The following is a 23580-nucleotide window of genomic DNA, read 5'->3' as shown; positions in this document are numbered from 1 at the left end:
CATGTGATTCAACAAGTCATATTATACTAGTAACCTGGCCTAGCATACTACAAAACAAATGGATTTATGTTCCATACTACATACTACTGACGAACGCAGTATGCAGTATACAGTACATACTGCATTCTGCGTTCGTGAGTTAGTATGTAGTAGGCTGCTTCGGACACAGCCATTCAGATTTGTCACATGCAGACTCTACCTCACCTTTGCAAAGGTGCACCATATTTTTCGGTGAATACAGGTATATTCTGCAGGTGCTTCGAAGTAGAGACTAACTTAGTGAACAAATGTTAAAGACCCACAAAAAGAGGTCAATAATAGTTTTAAATTCCACCTGCGCTCTAAAATCGCTGTCAACGGGACCATTACACAAGAAAAAAGAGAAGAGATCTTTTGATGAGCTGTGGGATCAGCGGGGATCAGCGTTGGGTGACATTGTTTTTGAACATCACAGAGTGCATGAAAAAGTCATAAATTACGTTTTTGTCTTTTCAGTCTTCTGGTGGTGCGGATGCCAAGGGAGACGTTTCAACTCGTCCACCACAGAGACTAGTGTGCACACGCAGCGACGAAGGAGAGGCATGCACACACAAAATCTGTGAGTTCAGCTCCATGTGTCGTTGTCAGAAGTGAAGTGCAGCAAATCAATAAATGTACAGTATCTGATGTGTTTGTATGTTCTGGTACAGACAAGAGAGGCTGAGTGATGGATAAACTTTGTTTCAGGATATAGAGAAGGATGAAGGGATGGAGAGGAAGGAGAAAGGAAAAAGATTGGATTACATGAAGATAGAAATGTTCAAAAACTTTAAGAAATCTTTTAAAATGTCCTAAAACTGCACCAAAAACTTTGGCCAATTGTTTAACTTTCCACCAATTTTCAAAGAAATTTCTTGATATCAGATTAACCGTAACAAACCGACTACGTCCTGTAATAACTTTGCAAAGCACTGCTATAATTTCTACCACTAAGCTTTATGGACTAAAGGTCTACAGCAGACGGTGATATGATCATGAACATTGCACCGTAATTTGAGCTATAAAATACGCATATCAGCAGCTTGTATACATTTAATCAAATGTGTCATGTGATCATGACTTTACAGTAGCTCTGTATAATCCTGTAACTAACTATTTAGTTGTCATTTGTCATTGCAATCCCATCGATCCATCCCTCCATCCCTCCATCCCTCCATCCCTCCCTGTCTCTACGCGGTGGACCAGTGGAGGCAGGTCCTGACAGGCTCCTGGAGACGGGGTGATAATTGCCAGACCGTCATCCGTATACACAAGCAACAACTTGCCCGCCGCAAATTCGCTTAACTGTCCAAATATCAAATACGTTGACACACACACACACCGGCACAGAGCTTTACATAATGTACGCCATACAAATCCACACAACTTAAGCTGGATTTATATACAGTCTATAATTATATTGGATTCAAATCAATATAGAAAATTGTTATAGAGAGTCTCCTACATTTTCTCTGACGTTGCAGTAATTGCTGTTAAAATTACGGTTTATCTCTATTATGCTTATTTTCAGGTGCATACTTGTATTTTGGATTTCTACTAGAACATGTTTACACGCTTTAATGTTCAAAAAAACACTTTATTTTCCTCATACTGTCTGTGGCCCAGTCTGCTCTGATTGGTCAACTGAACCAAACTCTTCGGACTCTGCTCCAGCTCCGCTCTAACTAGATTTGTGTGAGGATGTCACAAACTTTAAGGGGCTTTAAGGGGCTTTAAGGGACTTTAAGGGACTTTAAGGGGAAATAAGGAAAGATGTAGTGACCTTTAGAGACTGATTCTTTACAGCTCTTATCTCGGTTTTTCTGTAGTTCCAGTATCGGGTATCGGGTCCGATACTGTGCTCATGTACTCGTACTCGCAAACGAACAACATGGTTGAGCTTAAAACTGCTATATTGAAGTGAAATGAATTTTACTGGAAAGTTTCCCTTACTTTTTACCGCAGTAAAGTGTTCATATTCACCATACGCTGAAGGATTGATTTATAGCACAGTCCATGGAGATTGTAAAAGTCCTCTAGACAGGACGGCATACACACAGTGTTACACAGGTGTTAAGGGACACACAGCAGAATAGACCAAAGAATTAACATTATGAATGGCCTCTCACAGCGTTGAACACTCCCGACCAATGTTGGGACAGTGATTAAATTAGTTAAGATATCTTGTTTTCTTTAGTACTTCATCTCCTGGGCAACTATAACATGTACTTGTATTTGTAGTACGAATTGATCTGAATACTTCATGAACTTCATGTACTCATGTGTTGTCATCGACAAAACACATCTGTGTGAAAAATCTTCCTCATCGAGTGTGTTTTCCCCGATCCGACGCTCGGCAGGAAGGCCGGTGGTGATGTGGCCGCTAGATGATGCATTGTGGGGGAGGAAGGGAAGGACGCATCACGCAGGGCGTGTTGGGACCTGCGTCCTAACGGAGAGAGGCTAATAGCTGGGAAGAGCAGCTTCTGACAAGCCGCCTCGTAGTGCATGCTCGAGCCCGCACACCACCGCATCACACCCCTCCCACTCCTGACACATACTGTACGCGCACACACATACACACAACCTGGAGCCCGAGTGTACGGAAGAAAGAGGTCTTCTTATTTGACAAGGCTGAAGGTGTTAGATCTCATTTCCAGCCACGGTGATGCTCGCCTCGCGTCCGAGCCAAGGAATCATCTTCGAGAGGAGTGAGAGCGGCAGAGTTTCAGAGCTATTATCACTAATCACAGTGTCTTGACGAGACAGGAGGGGGATTGGAGGATTACCAGACGAGCTTAACATGAGCTTGAATGGATTTACTGTATGTGGAAACATTATGATAGATGAGAAAGAAAACGGATCTCTTCTCCTGGTTTTCTCTTCTGTTCTTTCTCCTGTTGAACGATGAAGCTGATATATATATTTGTCTACATAAAAATGTTATCCATCAGACCTTTAATCAAGTTATTAGGAATATTCCAAGTCATACTATTTCAAGAAAAAAAGGCGGAATGTTATGAGAAAAAAATAATGTCCTCCTCCACAAAAGAGTCAGTTTCTCCATCAGGTCCGTGTGGTTCTTTCTTCGGAATAAACTCAGTTTCTTGCACAATCTTTTCAAGGTCCTAATACTGATGATAATGTGGTAATATTATGACTTTATGCTCTAAATCTCAGATTTATTTATTTCTTCAGTGTGTCCCTAACACTCCGTCGTACGATGGGACCAGGTTAATCTGAAGGGCAGAGTAGTTCATGGATCATGTTTAACCAAACAAGTTGAAACAGGTTTCTGACATATTTCATTGCAGTAATTTCTCAGGTAAAACAAGCTAATAATTCTTGTCCGTGTTTCCCTTCGTTTCTGTCCATGTAGTCTGGCCGTGAGAAAGACTTTTGAGTCAGAGAATGGAAGTGAGGGAGAGTATATGATAGACAGATTTCTGTTCTTTCTCCCGTTGAACGATGAAGCCGACTGGTTCGGTAGCCGCAAAACCTCCCGTCAATCATTAAGATTTAATGAGAAATGCTTGATGCAATAGGCAGCTGCATTTCTCCTCTCATCTCCCAAAGCGCGCTGCATGCCACCCGCTCTCAGTGGGAGGCAGAGGGGCGTCTAGGTAACTGATTATAGTCAATATGCCCCTATGGCAATCGGCATTCCCCACCGCCGGAGGCTACAAGAAATCAGTAAGAAAATCCCAGAGACCGTTAACTCCTTCATTCAGACGAGGTGACTCAGTCTTAGCCGTCCTTTTGTTTCAAGCATGTTCAAACTTGGGGCCTGAATTCTGCATAAATACACACACACACACACACACACACACACACACACACACACACACACACTTGTGCATGCACATTAGACTCACACAAATCCTCTTGCACCCCCGGTGTTATTTTTTGGGAAATCCCCTCCCATTAGTAGAAACGGATTCATTCCGAGAGGCTTGACCGTAATCTCTTTTTTTCTTTTCAGAAGGAACACTTTTAAAACGCCTCGTCGACACGATGCAAACCTCCGAATCAGAGTCAGTTTGATATGCATCTCTCTAAACGTACTGACACAGAAATACAACAAAGCTGGATAAATAAAGGTGAGGAAGAGACATGACTGTTATGTACACAAGTAGTAAAACTAAATTATATAAATATTATATAAATATATTTTCAAAGCAACAATGACCAACAATAAAATAAGAGGCGGCGGCGGCGCCCGTCGGTGAGAGAAACCGCTCTGATTGGCTGTTCAGCTTAACCGAATCGGTGCACGAGAAGAGAAATGGACGTGAGGAAAGCAAGTCAACGAGTAAAGTCAAGAGGATACACACAGACGGCTCTTCTCATTTTTCATCTTCATCTCATTCGCGGCCGAGTGTGAAGCGGCTGCGAATGAGGAGCAGCACCTCTAAATCTGAGGCCGTGGTTCTTAGCAGGAAACCGATGGATTGCTTACTCCGGGTAAGGAATGAGTCCTTACCCCAAGTGAAGGAGTTCAAGTACCTCGGGGTCTTGTTTGCGAGTGAGGGGACGATGAAACGTGAGATCGGGGGCGGTATTGCATTCGCTTTACCGCACCGTTGTGACGAAAAAGAGAGCTGAGCCGGAAGGCAAAGCTCTCGATCTACCGTCAGTCTTCGTTTCTACTCTCACCTATGGTCATGAGGGCTGCAGGTCATGACCCAAAGACCTAGATCGCGGGTACAAGCAGCTGAAATGGGTTTCCTCAGGAGGGTGGCTGGTGTCTCCCTTAGAGATAGGGTGAGAAGCTCAGTCATCCGTGAGGGACTCGGAGTAGAGAGAGACTTCATGTACGTGTCATAATAGCGGCTTGCATATCCGCCGTCCTCGGTGTTCTGGTTTCCCTTTTTGAATGACGAATACAGGCCACCGTGACCTGCTGGTGTGGAGAGTTATTTCCTCTCACGCAGGTGCAGGACGTACATGGTTGTCGACCATCGGCTGTAGTCTTTGCGGTGTGTTCAGGTGCAACTTTTTGCCAAGACAAAGGCGACGCGAGGCAACGCAACAGTCGGCCTTCGTCGCCGCTAGTTCTTTGATATCGGTTTGGTGTGTCTGGGCCTTAAGGCTTCTTTTAAGGCGATCGGTGGTATCACACAGTATCCTACATGATCACTACTGTATAATAACGCTTAAATACATCGTCTGATACTTCGCCTATCTTATAATCAGGCGTGCATTACAGTAAACTCCATAAAAGCTATGAACAATCATCCAGTCGCTCTCTCTCGTTCTAATCCCTCCTGTTTAATGGCAGCAGAGGAATCTGAATAATCACAGGTTTCACTCACAACCCTTTTTTCTGCTGCGTCATCATCTCAATCTTAAGTCGTGTGCCAGTCAAAAACTCCTTTGTCTTTCGTCTCCTGGTAGCAAAAAAAACCTGCTGTGACTTGAATCGTTCAGGCAGATGAATTTCAAAACCTTCTTCTTTGTTTATAAAATTGGGATGATTTTCAAACTATCATCCGTGCAAACCAAAGTCGATAAGAGGAGTTTATTCTGTAGTAAGGGGGAGTAAAGAACAGAGGATCTGTTCAGGCATTATCAAGCTTTGATTTGATATATTTCCTTAAAGGCACTATTACTTATATTAACAACATTCAGCCACTAGATGTCACATTCTCCCTCCCCCGTTCCATTGCATTTACTTCACAACAAGTCATTGCCAGGCACTTACCGTCAATCACATTATCCGTGATACTAACGTTGTTATACTATTGGCTATTAGCCTTGTTAGAAGTGGGAACCAAACGTCAGATATCCTCCACAGAGATAAACAAAACATTCATTTTGGACCCGCCAAAACTTTTTAAATGATTAATTCACAATCATAATAATTTTTTCAGGAAAAGCCATACTTTGATTGGGCAGCTTTCTAAAGGCTCTGTGGATATATTATTTTATTTTTTTTAAATATTCGTCTACATAAAAATTTCGTCGTAAAAGTTGTAGTATTTCAAGAATAAAGTCATAACTTTACAAGTAAAAAAGGTTGTAATATTACGAGAGTAAAGTCATAACTCTGCGAGAAAAAACATTGTAATATTACGAGAATAAAGTCATAACTTTACAAGAAAAAAAGTAATTTCCTCCTCCACAAAAGAGTAAGTTTCTCCATCAGGTCCGTGTGGTTCTTTCTTCAGAATAAACGCAGTTTCTTGCACAATCTTTTCACGGTCCTGATACTGATGATAATGTGGTGCTGATATGCCAAAATATTTGGTTATTTGTGAAACCTAAAATAAAGTATAACTTCACAAGATGCTCCACTTTCCTCTTTTTCACACAGACTGCACGCTACTCTATTTCCCTTCTAAAATAACACGTAAAATTACTACTTTATAATATTATGACTTTATTCTCATAATATTTCAACTTTATTCTCGTAATCTCAGATTTATTTATTTCCCTCAGTGTGTCCCTAATACTCCGTCATACGATGGGACCAGGTTAATCTGAAGGGCAGAGTAGTTTATGGATCATGTTTAACCAAACAAGTCGAAACAGGTTTCTGACATATTTCATTGCAGTGATTTCTCAGGTAAAACGAGCTAATAATTCTTGTCCGTGTTTTCCTTCGTTTCTGTCCATGTAGTTTGGCCGTGAGAAAGATTTTTGAGTCGGAGAATAGAAGTGAGGGAAAGGAGATGATAGACAGATTTTAGGAGAGGACAGGACGAAACTTTAGGCGCCAGAGGTGACAGCCGAGAGTGTGTGTTAAGAGCAGAGGAAGAAAAGGCAGCAGGTCAAAGACCACCGCTTTGATGTCCAGAGGGGGATCTTCTTACATCACTGAGGACTGAGTAAAGGAGCCCACCACGCATGGTTACTTCAGCAAACACAGAGACATCCACAGGCCTGAACGCTCACACACACACACACACACACACACACACACACACACACACACAGAGTGAAGGAAGTGCAGTTTGTCTCCTTGGTCTCTTGTTTCAGGGAGGTCAACTGTGTGACAGTCGGAGGTGACACCTCTCCAGCGGGAGAATTCACATCGGGTCATGACAAATTACACAGCTCCCGTTTCACCTGTCTCTCACCACCATCACTTCACAGGTAGTTGTGTGGTTTGGTGACGTCTTGCCCTAATTTCATTCCTTTTGTACCTCATAAAAGGGTCAAATGTATCATCTCAGTGAGGGATGCACTGGTTGCAAAATTATGGGCCGATAGACGATACCGATATTTTGTTGTTGTTTATTTTGTTATTATTTATTCCCCCTTTTGGTGCCAGGGAAACAAAGACATCTTCATTATGTAAAAAAATAACTGAACTGACTTCACTCTTAAAGTAATTCGGCCCTTCACTCACATCTGGAATGAGCACAAATAAAATCGTACAATTTTATGAAACTTGAAAAATGAAGCTTTAAAATTACGACGGAGTATTAGAGCCATATTTTGAGAATAAAGTCATAATATTACGACTTTTGTTTCTCGTAAACTTCTGACTTTATTCTCATAAAATTATAACTTTTTTCTCGTAAACGTCTGACTTTATTCTTGTAATATTATAACTTTTTTTCTCGTAAACTTCTGAGATTATTTTTCTAATATTACGACTTTTTTTCTTGTAAACATATGACTTTAATCTCGGAATATTATGACTTTATTCTGGAAATCTCTGATTTTTTTTTGTCCTCAATGTGGCCCTAATACTCCGTCGTATAAAATAACCTTCTTTCACATGAACAATAAGTGCTTCAAAAGCCCCTTTAGCCTGTATTCAACTTCCTACTCAATGAGAGGAATTTATTACCTAGCCCAACAAAAACATTGTGTGAAACATAAATTAAATGTAAGTAAATCAGCAGCTTACAACACAACATTTAGTCGGCACAAAATTAATGCAAAATGCAAAAATCGGCCGATAAATTGGTGCATCCCTAACCTCAGTAGTGTACAACTACAGTATTACTACTGCAGCTACTGGGTATTGTTGGCAATACTGCAGTAGCAGTAAAAATAATGATTTTCTTACATTTATGTCTCTTAAACGTGCAAAACATGTCAAAACTAAGGATAATCTTCTCTTCATCATATGGAGGCTCGGGGGTTCAACGGTTCAACGAGCTCTCGGTTTGGTTTGTATCGCGGTTTTTGGGTCATGGTTCCGGTTTGGTTTGTTTTGCACATCAGGGAGAAGAAAAAAAATAACCATTTCTAATGTGTTTGAATTCAAAAATAAATAAATAGAATAAATGGATTGATTGATTGATTGATAGTAATGAATGATATTTCTATATTATATGAAGTTTGTATGTCATTGAACGGTTCGGTTTATTTCGCGTTTTTTGGGTCACAGCTTCGGTTCGGTTTATTTTGCACATTAGGGAGAAGAAAAACTCCAAAATATATAATTAGATTGACTGATAATGATTGGTATTTTTATATTATGGTAATGAATGATAGTTCTCTATTTTATGATGGCATTACACTGATTTTGAACATATATGTTCAGATAGTTTTCCTCTTCTATGTCTCTGGCAATTCATCAAATAATTAGCAGACCTTTTTATTTAATAGTGGTGCAACAGTTCAGTTTGTACGTCATTAAACGTTTCGGTTTTGCATCCCAAAGGCCCTCTTAGTAAAAAGTTCAAAACAAATACCAGATGTTGACTTTCGATAACAGGAATAACCACCATGTAATAATACATTATTACAATATATTATTACTGCATCGATCTCAAATAACGTAGTAATATGTGATGCAACAATTCCTACACTTACATTTCATAAACTCTAAGACATTGAGTGATACAGTAGAGGAAATTTCTCAAATCAATATTTAACTTTGTGCTTTACAAGATAAATGGTCTCAGGAACCAAAATGTAATTTAAAAAAAAACAACTGTCTGAGTCAAACATTGTTTTCTTTGATTACATTGAGTGTTAGAAATGGACAAAAACTTTGTGGACCACTCGTTCCCTGTTACATTCATTGTATTAGATCTGACTAGGAGAGGTGAGCAGAGGACATGATGAATCACTGAATGATGCACTACTTTCTCTTGCACGCGACACGCCTGCACATGTGCTGGCTTGAGTGAGTGTGAGATAATGTCTTTGTGTGTGCAAGTTTATGTGTGCTCACAACAGTTACTCGGTAAGGCAGAGAGAAAGAAAACGAAGAAACACTCACTCACTGCATGCAAAAGCCAAGAAAGTATGTGTACTCACGGTCCATGTGGCGGACTTGGCGGTGCTGGACTGCTGGAAGGACACCTGGAAGGAGTGCAGTCCGGGGTAGTCGGTATTGGAGGGGATGGCCGGGGCAGGCGACAGGCCCTCGAAGGTGGAGTTGGGCTGGGAGTAGGGCGAGGGGGTGGGCACGGCCGACGAGGAGGCGTTCTCGGAGCTGTAGGGGCTGGCGGACGTCGCGCGGCTCCCCAGGCTCTCCATGCTGCTGCTCAGCAAGTTGTATTGGGACTGGGGAGGAAAAAGAAGAGGGAAGAGAGTGAGGAAGGTAGGAGGCGGAGGAGGGAGGGCACAGGTAGAGGTGCGGGAGAGACGACGGGGGCTCGGAGGCTTAAAAGGGAGGTCGGATTACAGGGTAGTTATGGGTAGTGTGACGCTGCATGTGTGTGTGGGACGGGTGCATGTGTAGCTGTCTAGGCAGGTGATCAACGCTGAGCACTTTTTGTGTGAATGAAAAAGATTTTTTGGTGATAAAATCAGTGCAGAGACGTAAACGTATGTGTTTGTATGTGTGAGTGGCGGTTGCAGTGAGGTCCTCACAGTTTAACCTCCTTCAGGCTATATGAGTTGTAAAGCGAAGGCGTAATCTGCCTAATTGCCTGCCGTTCCCCTCTCGTCCTCTCCGCTGTGTTTGAGAAGAGGGACGTGTGTGTGTGGTGTCAAAAATAACGCACTCTGCGAGGCCCATGTAGAGTTGGACACAAACTTAGAAGCTGCTGTAGAGGGAGAACTGCTTTAAGCTGCTTTAATTACTGTTTTTGGATCATAATGTCACACAACTACTACAGAAAATGCAGAAAGCACCAACTACAGGACCGTGAGTCCTCCTGCCAACCGTCTTACCAACATCACATAATTACTTTCTTAGAACAACCATTATTCAATCAATTTAACATCAGTTGATTCACATTCATCAAGACAAACCTACCTACACGTAACAATATGAAAACACAAGCAATCTAAATCATCGATATATCCAGATGTGTCCCTGCTCCCTGTACTGAACAGATGTGTGTCAAATAACTGACACTGATGGCAGGCTCACGCTGAAATAAGAAGAAGAAGAACAAGAAAAAAATGTTTTTTTACCTTCTTCTTCACGTAGTACATCCTCTAGTGCTTTAGGCTCATATGTCAACTCTTCAGTCAGAAATGTCCAAACACAGCAAAGCAAAGAGAGAGAGAGAGAGAGAGAGAGAGAGAGAGCGGGACCATAGCCTTAACCAGAGAGTTCAAGTGAGGTGTGCATCAGTGGACACATCAGTAGCCAGGACAGGACAGGACAGGGAGAAAGGTGAGGACTGGTGTGGCGAGAGAGAGAGAGAGAGATACGATAGACTGAGACGAGGGAGAGAAGAAGTAGAGAGAGGGAAAGAGACGGATGGGAACCCAAAAAATGGTACAACGTTCTAATTATGGCAAGCCCGGACATAGACGGCAATGCCGGGGCGCATGTAGACACACGCTCCAAAACACCTTGTGAAGGCCTGCACTAAGTAAACACTGTCTGGTCTGACGGAGGGTGGGAGAGAGAGAGAGAGAGAGAGAGAGAGAGAGAGAGAGAGAGAGAGAGAGAGACGAGAGAGAGAAGGAAAACACATGAAAGAACAAGAGTTCAAGGGTCAAACCCTTGATAAGAATAACTGTTTTTTTGTTTACTTTTTCATTTTTATTTATCATTGTTGTAGGTCTATGGTACGACGGTATGATGGAGTATTAGGGCCACATTGAGGAAAAGAAATAAATCATAATACTACGAGAATAAAGTCATCGGTTTACGAGAAAAAGGTCTTAGTATTATGAGAATGAAGTCATAATATTATAAAGTAGTAATTTTATGTGTTATTTTCTTTTTTCTTGTAAAGTTATAATTTTATTCTCTTGAAATTACGACTTTTTTTTCTCGTAAAGTTATGTCTTTATTCTCGTAATATTACGACTTTTTTTTCTCGTAAAGTTATGTCTTTATTCTCGTAATATTAAGACTTTTTTTCTTGTAAAGTTATGTCTTTATTCTCGTAATATTACAACTTTTCTCTCATAAAGTTATGACTTTATTCTCGTAATATTACAACTTTTCTCTCATAAAGTTATGACTTTATTCTCGTAATATTACAACTTTTCTCTCATAAAGTTATGACTTTATTCTCGTAATATTACAACCTTTTTTCTCGTAAACCGTCTGACCTCCGTTGCTCCTAAAGAAATGTTATTATGGTATTGATGGCCTCTGAGCAAGGCGAACGTAACGGCGTTACCACGGGTTTTACACTCTGCGGCTCACGTTACCGCAGTCTTGGAAAGGGAGGAGTGAGAGGTAGTCAGTTGGTTGTAATCTGCAAAGACGCCACCAGATGCCGCCAAATCCTACACGCTCTACCTTTAAACAAACACTTGTTTTATACACGTGTCTAATAATTATTTAGCGACCATGCCTGAACCTGAGCGTTCACAATAACTTAATAAGTGAAGGTTGATCGCCGCCATGTCCCTTCAGTCCCCCCCAGTCCAACACAGTGACCGGATATTACCGATCCAGACATTTGACTGAATCGCATACGGCTAAGTGTTGTCTGTCACCAGCATCATTTAGCCATTTACCACACTGACGATGGATATTTATGTATCTTATGTGCCTGTAATATCAGTGTGAAAGCCTCGGTTAACCCGCTACACAACAGCTTTTGGAGCATTTTCCTGTTTCTTTCAAAATGTGACGAGTTTCTTTCCCCCAAAAGGGAGCGCAGCCTCGGCGATGACGCCATGCTGGTGTGGTCTATAGCTTGGAACCATAAAGCCCCTCTATTAGATCTTTTTAGGACACGACAGGGGAACAAATCGGAGATCGGTGTTGTTGGATTTATTGTTGGTGCAACCAACTACACAGCAACTCTTCAGCATGGTGCTATTACTATTACTGGTTTGTTTAATGTAGACATTTGGAGACATGTTTCAACATCCTCTGTTTACTCTGTTACCGTTTTCCCGCTATAACGGGAGTGGTGATGAGAGCCTTTACTCTGGATGACGTATTGCCGGTCTGACGTATGGATGTTAAATGGTCCAAACTAAAGAGTTTTTTTACTCCATTTTGGTCAGAATCCACATCTAAAATCCAACCAAGCAGATGCAATAACTATAGTGAATATTATTCAACAAATAAACAATTCTTTTTTGGGGGGGGTTTAGATATTAACATTTAATTTGTAGGCAGAAAACGCCACAAATCAAATTAAAAAAGAGGACTAATAACATTTTAAAAATGCCCAAACTGAAAGTAAAATTAATCATTTAAAAAATAAATTAAAAAAAATAATAAATCTCAATACCTCATTGACCTGTCAGTACAATCTCTCACAAATAATTTGATATTTTTTAAATTCTTTTTGCACCTGTTGAACAATACAACAGATAACATGAGTAGCCAGCTGATAACATGAAAGCCGTGCGATCTTTCACCCGATCACCTCCATTGCACTCCTCATGCTCATTCAGACCGGGGACTTGTTCACCTATACCATACTCTAAGTTATTGATCCCCCAACCTGAAGCAATACTAAACAGCATCACTTCACCTCAGCTCTGCTCCGGTCCTTTAACATCAGACCCTGATGACTCAAACAGACACAAAGACTGGCACAGAGTTACACAAGGATATGTAAACTAAACTTCATGCCACAGTTCATCAGATGAAAGCAGAGGGACGGGTCAATGTCCGGCGCTTAATGCGAACTGTTTAGGTTGAATGAGGATGCAGCCTTGCGTGGGTGTTTGGATCTATACATTGAGTCCAACTCAGGTACATAACATGCAGCACATCACATCATATAGGAGACATCTGGGGTCAAGACAACTAGTGCCTGTTTTGATTGGATTAATATGAACTTTTACTGGTTTTCTAATGTGATACATGAGTCATACATGAGGTTTTCTTTTAGTGGCAGTATATTTTTGGCATCATTGGGCAAATAATAACCTTTCAGCATATTGTAATTCAAGTGTTCTGAGAGAAAACTAGACTTCTGCTCCTCCTCATGGCTCTGTTTTCAGGCTTTAAAAAATCTAGCCTGTGACAGGAGACTTTGACCAATCACAGGTCATTACATTGAGAGCGACAGCGTTCCTATTGGCTGTGCTCCAGCTGGTGGGCGGTGCTTGGTGTTTCCTCAACTGATCTCAACATGGCTGCCGGGTCACAAACTTTTTCATTTTACAACTAAACCGTGCACTACAAGATGATTCTGAAAACATCTGACGAGAGAAATAGGCATTAACGTAACAGAATACTGATTCATATTTGATCAGCGCTGCCTAGTTTGACTGTTTGAGTGAGTGACAGCTGCTCAGAGACGGCAGGCTACAGATCAGCTCTGATTGGTTTGTAAAATCCATGAATGTATAAAGAGAACTGTCTACAGCGTTGGAGGCGGGGCCCCGTTCATTTCTATGAGAGTGTCTCAGTGGCGCATGAAGCCTAAATGACTCGATTTCCGTCTGGAAAAGTACCCGGATCTTCCGGCGATCTTCCGCATCCATTGGGCAGTAGCGTCCGCTCGGTCACATGACTCGGTCACGGGGTCCCAACGTCACGCCGTCGTCACGGTCTGGGTCTCATTCACATGAACGGAGGAAGGGAAATAACTCTGGATTCAGCTATTAGTGCGTTTTACAACTTTTAGGACCTGATGATTTAACCCTCCTGTTGTCTTCGGGTCAAATTTGACCCGTTTTCAAACTTCATTATATCATAAATATGGATGTCTTTCACCTAATTGCCTCAAAATTAAATGGATGTTTCCCTTATATGGTCTTTGCAAAAAACACACTTTCACACTTTCATTAAACATTTTTTTTATATTATAATATTTGTAATATTCTGACTAAACTTTGACATATACCGGTCTGTGATAATCCATCAACATCATTCTTCCAATTTTGAGTATAGTCCAAATAATTCATAATTTCTGCATTTTTTTTCCAAAAAAATGAGGTTTAATTTCATATAAATTAGGTTTATTGACCATGAATTCCAAAAAAAGTGTAAAACTTGTGGTAATGAGTTGGAATGAAGTTCGCCAAAAAGGTGTAATACAGAATTGGGTGATAGTTTATACTGTATGCTTTATAAACAGTCAAACCAGACCGGATCAATTTTGACCCGGGAAGACAAAAGTTGCATGGTCGACGGGAAGACAGCAGGAGGGCTAAATAAGGACTATTAGAGTGGTCGTACCGGGGAGTTGATTCACCTAAAAAAAAGTTACAGACGTTTCTTTCCCAATGTAAGTCTATGGGAAAAAGTATTTTTGTGCCCAATGGCATCACGTGACGGACACAGAAGTTGTAGTACCGCCGTTTGACCACTACGAAAATTGGGGGCTTGGTAAAATCCTGCAGATGCCATTAGAAGGCATATGATTTTTTTCAGATTACCTGTCTCATGCATGACTGTCAGGATATAGTGACTTTTTTTAATCATATTTGCTCCATTTCTACCCACTGCTGCTTTAACCGTCTAATTAAATGCTAATGAAATAATTGTTAGCAGCAGTCTTGTGTCTCATAGTGGGAAATAGGGCTGCTATAGAATTTGCTGTTAAACCTCATGAAAAATATGAAAATGAGTATGTAGGCTGATGTTTGCTTTCTGGTGAAAGGTGTATAAAAGAGTCATTCTGTCCTCCCTTTACTACCTTTGAAATCTTCCTCTATATAAGTATTGTCAAAGGGGCTTTACAGGCACAAGGTGAGCCCAGGTGTGTGCGTCAACAACAAAAAAAAACACTTACACATGCAAACGCGCACACACTCTGTCACACAAACCCACGCACTCACAGGTGTGCTTGGTCTTAATACCTGAACTCGATCCGCAACAAGTTGAAACAGAGCTAAAAAACCTCCGCCGCCACTGTGTGAGCAAAGTGTGTGTTCACTGTGTGAGCGTCTGATGTCCCCTATGGGCAGCCGTCCTGGTAGCTGCCACTCAACGCTGATCTTTAAAGACTAAAAACATTTAGAAACGTAGATAAGCCGGCCACAACAACCCTCACTTGTCAAGATGAGTGAAACATTACGAGCTGCTGAGAACGAGGAGAGTCTCACCCGTTAAAGACTTAAACAGTTAACAACACTGACTCACATGTTGTGAGACATTATGGCCCTGCTGACATCAGGAAACAACATGACCAAGAATGAAAACTTATTCTACAGGAATGAATGACACGGCATCATATGAAAACTGACGCCAGCTATGTTGACTAGAGGTGAGGAGGTAAAGTAGGTCGCCCCCTGTTGGGAATACAAGAGACCTGCAGTTCATTCATTCTCAAGATGGTCCACATTCAACCTGTAGAAACATATAATGTACTGGTAATCAAAGGATACATATATATATCATACTATAATAAGCACACAAGTAGCCATGGCCGTTTATACATGCATGAAAAATATACAAGATGACTTGATTTTCAAACATCAGCCTGATGAGTTTAAACAGATTCACTCTTTCATCTGTTTGATTGCTCAACAATTTGGAAACTATGACTCTGAACTTAAGCAATACTACAACTTCTACACTCCACAACAACCTCCAACACAATCATTTAATACGCTTCATCAGCATGAATGTAGAAGGACAATGTTGCCAAAGCGTCAAGTAATAATGAGATTATAACAGTAATCTGAGACGTATAAAAAAACAGTCTGAGACGTATTCATACAACAAATATCAGCGAATAGAATATTTACTTTACTTGAAATGGCATTAATCTGGCAGCTACCCCTGGCCACATTGTGATCCATCCTAGGGTTATGTCAATAATACAACAAAATAATTTCATATTTTCATGCATGAGACAGGTAATCTGAAAAAATAATCATGTTCCTCTGTGTTCTCCGGTGCTCCTAACGGATTCTGCAAGATTTCACAGACCGGAGGAAAACAACCAATCAGAGCTGATCTGGTGTCTGCCGTCTCTGAGCAGCTGTCAATCACTCGCCAACTCTGATCAAACAGTCAAACTAGGCAGCGCTGATCAAATAAGAATCAATATTCTGTTACTGTAATGTCTATTTCTCTCCTCAAATAATTTCAGAAACATCTTGTAGTGTACCGTTTATCCTTTAAGAAAAAAGGAGACAGCATGAATTTTCGTCAACCTCAGAAATTGAACAGACTTGACCTTCCAGGAGGTGGCGCTGTGCTGCAATTGCTTCATATCAGTCACTAAAGTAGCTCAAAGACTAAACATTAAACATTATGGCCGTTCCCACACAGCTCTCCAACCATGTATTTTGTATGTATACAGCTACAAACTACTGAGACATTATAGCTGGCATCTAAAACCACTGTAAAACTAAAACTAAACCTTTCTGAAAATCTGAAAACTAAACTAAAACTAGCAGACGCACTCTGAAAACTAAAAGCTTAAGAGCAAGGAATTATTCAAAATTATCAAATAATAAAATAATTAAAATCATTACAGAGTTATAATAACAAAGCATATATAGCAACCATGTTATAATAGTAAAATATAATCACTTACAAATCAAATAATCTACATCAGTCAAGTTTTAATAAACCAGATAAATTAAAGGTCGACTAACCTGAAAAATCAAGCAATAAAAAAAGAAGTCAACACAGAGTTGGAATCCGTCTCCACTACCACACCAGAAGGACAACATTTCCTATACAAACACATAACTACTATTACTGTGGTCCACTCACCACGCCACACAGCATCTTAAAGCTCCGGACAGATGAGATTTGTTGATGTCCCTACGATGTCGCTGGGACATGATAGAGGATGCAGGGGGAAGTCCTGCCTCTCCTCTCCTCCACTTGTTACCCTGGGCCTTCTCAACTTGCCTTGCATAGGCGCCCTAACAACAAACCCTCTCTCCGCCCCCTTATTTCATAGTCATGGATATTCATTAACCCGGCCAGGCAGGCCCAGGCTTGCCCACTCAAAGATTAGATCCAACCAATATCCCAGATCAGAAGGAAGGAAGGAAGCATCAGCGTGTTTGGGAGTGACTTCTGATTTTGAGACGGATGGAGTGAACGAATGTACAAGATGAGCCGTGCATATCAGCGTCAAAAACTTCACCATCAGTAAAAGAAATACATTCTCAAAAACATAAAAAGCTGTCATACTTTCTGTGGATATGAAGTTTCCATCCAGGAACAAAAGTATGCAGGTGCACACACCTGAAAACATCTGTGCATGTTCAACATATTCTCTATTTTTCACCATCCTGGCTTTGAGCTGGGCGATAATTCAATATGATGATTTATCGTCTTTCAATGGAATCGTAGCGTGATTAAATCATATATTGAGATATCGTGATGCATAATTAAATTGATAATAATAAGCACATAATAACTCACATTTCTCAGAGGATTCGATGTGAAAGGTTTTGAGGAAATATATAATTTAAAGATTGTGATTTACATCACACTTTACTTTACAACTCAGTTAAATAACGATTAAAAAAAGTGTATATATGGAAACATCAATTTTTTACTTCATAATTTCACTTGAAACTGTTCATGTTCATTTTGCATTAAAGCTCTTAATTAAATGAGAAAATACTCAGTATTTAATTCATACAGGAGTATACAAAAATAGGCTTTACCATGTGGTTATTACATATAGACTATTTATTATATATTATTTATCAGGGCTGTCAAAGTTAACGCGATAATAACACGGTAATGCAAATTTGTTTTAACGCCACTAATTTCTTTAATGCATTAATGCAAGAGGTTGTAGCAGGCTCAGTTTTAAAGCTAGAGTGAAGATACTGGTATCATATGAAACTACAAATCTGATGAATCCATCGGTACCAACCATGTCATACTAGCTCATCATGAAGGAGGTTAAATAACGCTCCAAACTTACGCTAACTTACGACTGCAGTTTGCCATGTTATGATTTGAGCATATTATTTTATGCTAAATGCAGTACCTGTGAGGGTTTCTGGACAATATCTGTCATTGTTTTGTGTTGTTCATTGATTTCCAGTAATAAATATATACATACATTTTGCATAAAGCAGCATATTTGTCCACTCCCATGTTCATAAGAGGATTAAATACTTTAAGGTTCATTTAGAACAGATAAAGAAATGATTCATTTGCTATGAAGATATGAAATGACCTGTACTGGGATAGAAGATTTTATCCGTATCACCCTCTCCTCTCCTGGCTCACGTTTACGTGGGTTATATATATATTATATACGGATTACAGTGCGTTAGTTTTTGTTGGTATAAGTATCGACAGTGATTGAGAACAGGCTGGCACACCCCGGCATACAGATGGCTCTACAGCGGAGCAGCAAGGGGTCCTGGCTAGGGGTTTAATTAGTCCTCCCCCAACACACACACACACACACACACACACACACACACTCACACCACAGTCCCTACAGACCGCTCAGCAGGGAGATAGAGAGAGAGGGAAAAGGCTGCAGAGAAGAGGGAAACTACATCGGAGGGAATCTCCTCAGCACTGGAGGGAAAAAGTGACGACAAACAAAAAGAAAAGATCTTTGGATGTGTGTGTGTGTGTGTGTGTGCGTGTTCATTAAAGCCTCTTTCACACAGAGATTCTCTGATACTCTGCCCCCCCCTTTCTGTCTCCGTACCTTTCATTCAGAACAACTGCGAGGTGAAATAACAGCGTAACGATCCCACCTTGACCAGGCTGCGTGAAAGGGGGCTAAAGAAACCATCAGATCTGACACAGAGGAGGGAAACACACTGCAGGTAACAGAGATAAGCTGCTAAAGGTTGACCACAAAGACACAAACTGAACTGCCACGAGCTGCAAAACGTACTCATCCCAACTCATCACATGCTGCCGCTTTGTCGCGCCCATCGGCGTCTCTTTAGGTTTAGGCAACAAAAACCACTTAGTTTTAGGGGAAAAAAATCATGTTTGAGCTTAAAACAGGCCTGGAACCGGCCCTGCTGATGGTTCTGTTTGGCCCGGGAGGTCTCAGACAAACCACACACTTTTTATAATGCTGCATGCAACGAAAGAAGGAAGTGTTAATGTTAAGTTAAAGGGACTGAATGTAACTTTTTACACATATAAATCGTTTTTTTTTATTGCCAGTGTGTGAAGAGGTTGTAACCTAACCGAAGAAATGAGATCTTCCACGACTTTCTGAGTTTTCCTCTTTCAGCCTGTAGACTGATTTTAATGTGACGAACCCGGGCCCCTTTATACCGGGAAATCCAACGGATGTGACGTCATGCATGCTCACGAGTGCCTTTATTTTCGTGCTTACAGGGCTAGCAGTGTGCAATCATAGCTAACGTTTGATTAGAAATGGAGTCTGCTAACGCCAACAAATGACCAGCCCCGCACCACAATTCAGACTCCAATACGAACTCCACGGAAGCACAAAAAAACAGCGTTTTATCTAGTGAAGGCCGTGTTGCAAAACAGGAATGTGACCCACGTCAGGAGTAAAACTAGGATCAACATCGGCCGGGCCTTCGGTTCATGGTGGGACCTTCGTTTGGTAAAATAACATTACTGCCAAGCATGTGAAATATACCTTCGTTTACGAGCACAGACGCCCGCAACAGGCCGCTGACTGTCGTTGACTTAATGGCCACAGGTGTCACTGTTAACAAGCAATTTCTGATTCTTACATAGAGTCCCTTTAAATATTACGCTTTATTAACGGAAACATTACTACCCACAACAGTCAGACCTGTACGGTTCAAAGACATATAATGTAATTTTCTTAATAATCTGCTGTTTGGAGTGATGATCAGTATAATAAATGCTGAAAAATAAGTGCACAGTATGTTTTCTATAATTTAATCTAGTGATAAAATAGAGGTTACGTCTGATAGAATCTGTTTGGGCCCACAGCAACAATCTGGGTTTCTCATGAGGCCCCCCAGGAAAATAATTGCCCACCCCTCCTGGCTTAAAAGTTTGTAAAGTGAAAGTGAAATTGAACTTAACGGGACACAAACGAACAGCTGATTGTAATGTGAAAGGAACAGCGACCTCCTGGATGAAAGCCCTGTGTTTGTTGGACCCCTCCACCTCCCCTCATGTTGCGTCTTTTGTTCTTTAGACTACGTCACCACAGTCACTCCCAGTTCTCTGAGCCTTTACTGTTGCTGCAGATGGGTTTATATTGTAGTAAATGGAACGCCTGGTGCGTCTCATACCAGCGCCGAAGGGTTCCTCGTGCTGCGGTATCTATAACACCGACGGCCGTGACAAAGCGTCAGCATTTTGATGCCCTGAGAATGAGAACAGGCCAATGGGAGCTTGTGTTCTTACCATCACGTTGTCGTTCATGTCCCTCATTTGGTAGACGTCCATGGAGACCTCTGCGGCGCTGCGGTGGCTCCCCGGGGTGCTGGTAGAAGGCACCGGGCGCTCACCCGGCTGGCTGCCTGGGGGGAGCTCAAAGTAGGTGCTGTCTGGCTCCCTGTGAACACATGACACCCACCACGGACATACGAGGTGATCAAAGAAATTAGCAATTAATCACGATTAGTCATTGACAATCATGCGATTAATCGCGATTATATATTTTAATTGATTGACAGCCCTCCTTAATATAAAAGCAGATTTTTACCCAACATTAGACATCCTATTGGACACCCCAAAATATTGTTAAAGATTAAAACTACTGTGATGTTTGTAGACTTTTACTCTAAAATGTTATCCTCGTAAAATGCAGTGATTAAAAACTCCCAGAAGGTTCAGTGCAACGATAAGAAAGAATTGGAAAAAATTTAAATATTCATTACAGTTTCTCATGTGCAGAGGAAAGAAAGAGAAAATACAGATATTTGTTTGCCTTTGACTGTTTTTGATTCTGTCTGCACAACAAATTTCAGCCTAAAAAAGGACATTGCTGGAATAATCGTATCATAATTTACTCATGAAATAATCTAGTAGGTGATGACATTAATCATTTTGTGATTATTGTCTGATGCATTTCACATTTTTAATAAAACCATTATGTAATTTGGAAACTCTGTTGATTGGACAGAAAGTGAAGCACTCGTCAGCAGGTGTTGTTGACACTCACAGGGAGCTCCACAGGTGCTCGAAGGTGCCTCCTTCTTCAGTAACGGTGGACTGGGACATCTTAGAGGACGGGTAGTCTGGTGAGGGACAGATCACTCTGAGGAGCACAAACACACAAATCACACACTGTTAAGAACTGGCAGCAGGGTTGCCTTTATGTTACTGTAAAATTAACATTATTATACTGTCGCTGAAATTTACAGCTTTGTACTGTTAATGAAAAATACAGTTTGAACTTTATTAATTTCACAGTATTTTACAGTTAATTTACTGTTTAAAGATACATTATATAGCTGTTTTTCACCTTTCTTTTACATTATCTTACTGATTTGTTTTAATGCACTATTTAGGTTTTTACATACATTTTAATAAACATTATTTTTTGCCTAGATGAATAGACTTAGCAGGTTACAGACATAGGAATAGTCACACTAAATACAATTAAGGGCACTTGTTAGGAAAAAGGCTATAATAGACTTGTTGACGCTTTTCCCAAAATGTGTGTCTCTAGCTGGCTACAAGCACAGAATGCAAACCAGAACAACATGTGAGTGAAGAACAATAAAGCTAATTCACTGATTTTACAATCATGTACAATGTACAAGCCTCACATGAGCAGATCAGGTCCCAGAATTCAACAAATACTGCATGAAACTGTTACTGATGATACTTTAGACAGTTGATCAGCAGTAAAGTGATGTTTTTTAAGAATGCAGTATAGTTCAGTTAAATTTAATTTAACAGGTTTTCTTTTGTAGTAACAGTAAAGCACTGTTTTTAGCAATAACAGGTTAATACTGTTAAAATCCTGCTGGAAATTAACAGCAATTGTTTACAGTGTATTATTGATTAATGATAAAAGAACGGTCATTTTTATTAGTGTTCAAAAAAGGAGAGGAAGCAATTCAAAACACACACACACACACACACACACACACACACACACACATGCATCCATCCAGGTGTGAGCACACCAATGTAGTCCCAGTGAGGTGGCGCAAGGTCTCCTGGGAATCCAGAGCGTGCTCAGACCTGCCTGCCTCATCACCTCCTCTCTGTCTCCAGATAACACCGCCTGCACTGCTGCAACCTCAACATGTGTTCAGACTCTACGGAGCTGCAGCTGATCGCATCAAGTAGAGGAGTTTTATTATAATCCTATTTACGCACAAACGACAGATAACATTGCATCTTATAACTTGCAACTTGATAAAAGATCTTGAAAGTTTAAGAAATGTACCTTTAAAGTGGGACATCCGAGCCTCTTTGCGATGATTTGAGTCCAAATACTTTGCAAATAAATCCGCGTTTGGCACAAATAGAGACTCAGATGGACACCACGTCTACTGCGTAAAGCTGATAAAGTGATGTCTCCATCTAGTCTCCAGTTTGATGTGTCGATCAACATAAAAAAAATCCTGTCGGGCCTATTTGCTCTACCAAAGTTTACTATCACAGTTGCACCACAGCAGCGTCATCTCCTTAGTAACCCTCTGAAGGACTGCACAGGAAAAAAAAAAAGAAAAAAAAGAAAGAAGTGTGGCAAAGGTGCTTTAAAGACGCACGATGCAACTAATCATAAATGCAAACCCATAATTCTTCTGGAAGCAATGACTGTAATGTGTCTGCAGGTTTATGTATGTGGGACCTGTTACTGTCAGTTTAACCCATTTGTGCCCAAAGATTATATTTAGTATGATGAGGAAAAAACAGCCACAACATTTGTTCTGATTGGTCAAAAGTCTTGACATTTACATACTTTTAGATCACGTGAAAAACCACACTTTTATTAATAGCAATCCTAGCATCCTGAATAGTCAAATCAGGATGTTTGAGGAAAAACATTTTGTTTTATTAAATGTTAAATTATATAAGTGTGCATATTTTTGATATTCAGCTTGTTATGAGTTCATAGATTCCAAATACTTGATTGTGCTCCTTGTAGTTTCTGCAGATATTTTCTCGTTATACTATATTTTTTACTATATTTTTCTACTCTATTGCAATAACAGTAGTCCTAATGTGCCCAAATACTAATTATAATGTGATAAGAAACCTCACTTTTCAGTCACATCAATTTCGAAATTTCTGCACATTTGTGCTAACAGGTATAAGCCCAGAGAACACTTCCAATAAAGGAAATTAAAAAACATTCAGTTGCGGGTCAGAAATGGGTTAAATAATAATTCCATTTGTACAATAACTTTATCTCTGTTCACTTTTGGTCTGCAGATCTATACTGA

General features: G+C 40.4%; 1 protein-coding gene across 2 annotated transcripts in view; it reads right to left on the bottom strand.

The window, feature by feature from the left end:
• The window catches only part of tp73 (tumor protein p73), a 50861-nt gene that overhangs the window by 14480 nt on the left and 12801 nt on the right, over window positions 1-23580 (bottom strand). Inside the window, exons 2-4 of one of the 2 annotated variants that reach the window (XM_037772170.1) lie at window positions 21339-21434; window positions 20579-20729; window positions 9244-9492 (exon numbers count right to left, since the gene is read on the bottom strand). In XM_037772170.1, coding sequence (XP_037628098.1) covers window positions 9244-9492; window positions 20579-20729; window positions 21339-21434 — 496 coding nt within the window. Of the gene's footprint in view, window positions 1-9243; window positions 9493-10350; window positions 10652-20578; window positions 20730-21338; window positions 21435-23580 lie in introns of those variants that run through there. The other variant, XM_037772171.1, reaches the window with a different exon arrangement.

This window comes from Sebastes umbrosus, chromosome 6 (assembly GCF_015220745.1).
Source record: "Sebastes umbrosus isolate fSebUmb1 chromosome 6, fSebUmb1.pri, whole genome shotgun sequence".
NCBI classification, from domain to species: domain Eukaryota; kingdom Metazoa; phylum Chordata; class Actinopteri; order Perciformes; family Sebastidae; genus Sebastes; species Sebastes umbrosus.
The sequence above is the reverse complement of the archived record's forward strand: the minus strand, read 5'-3'. Positions and strand labels throughout refer to the sequence as shown.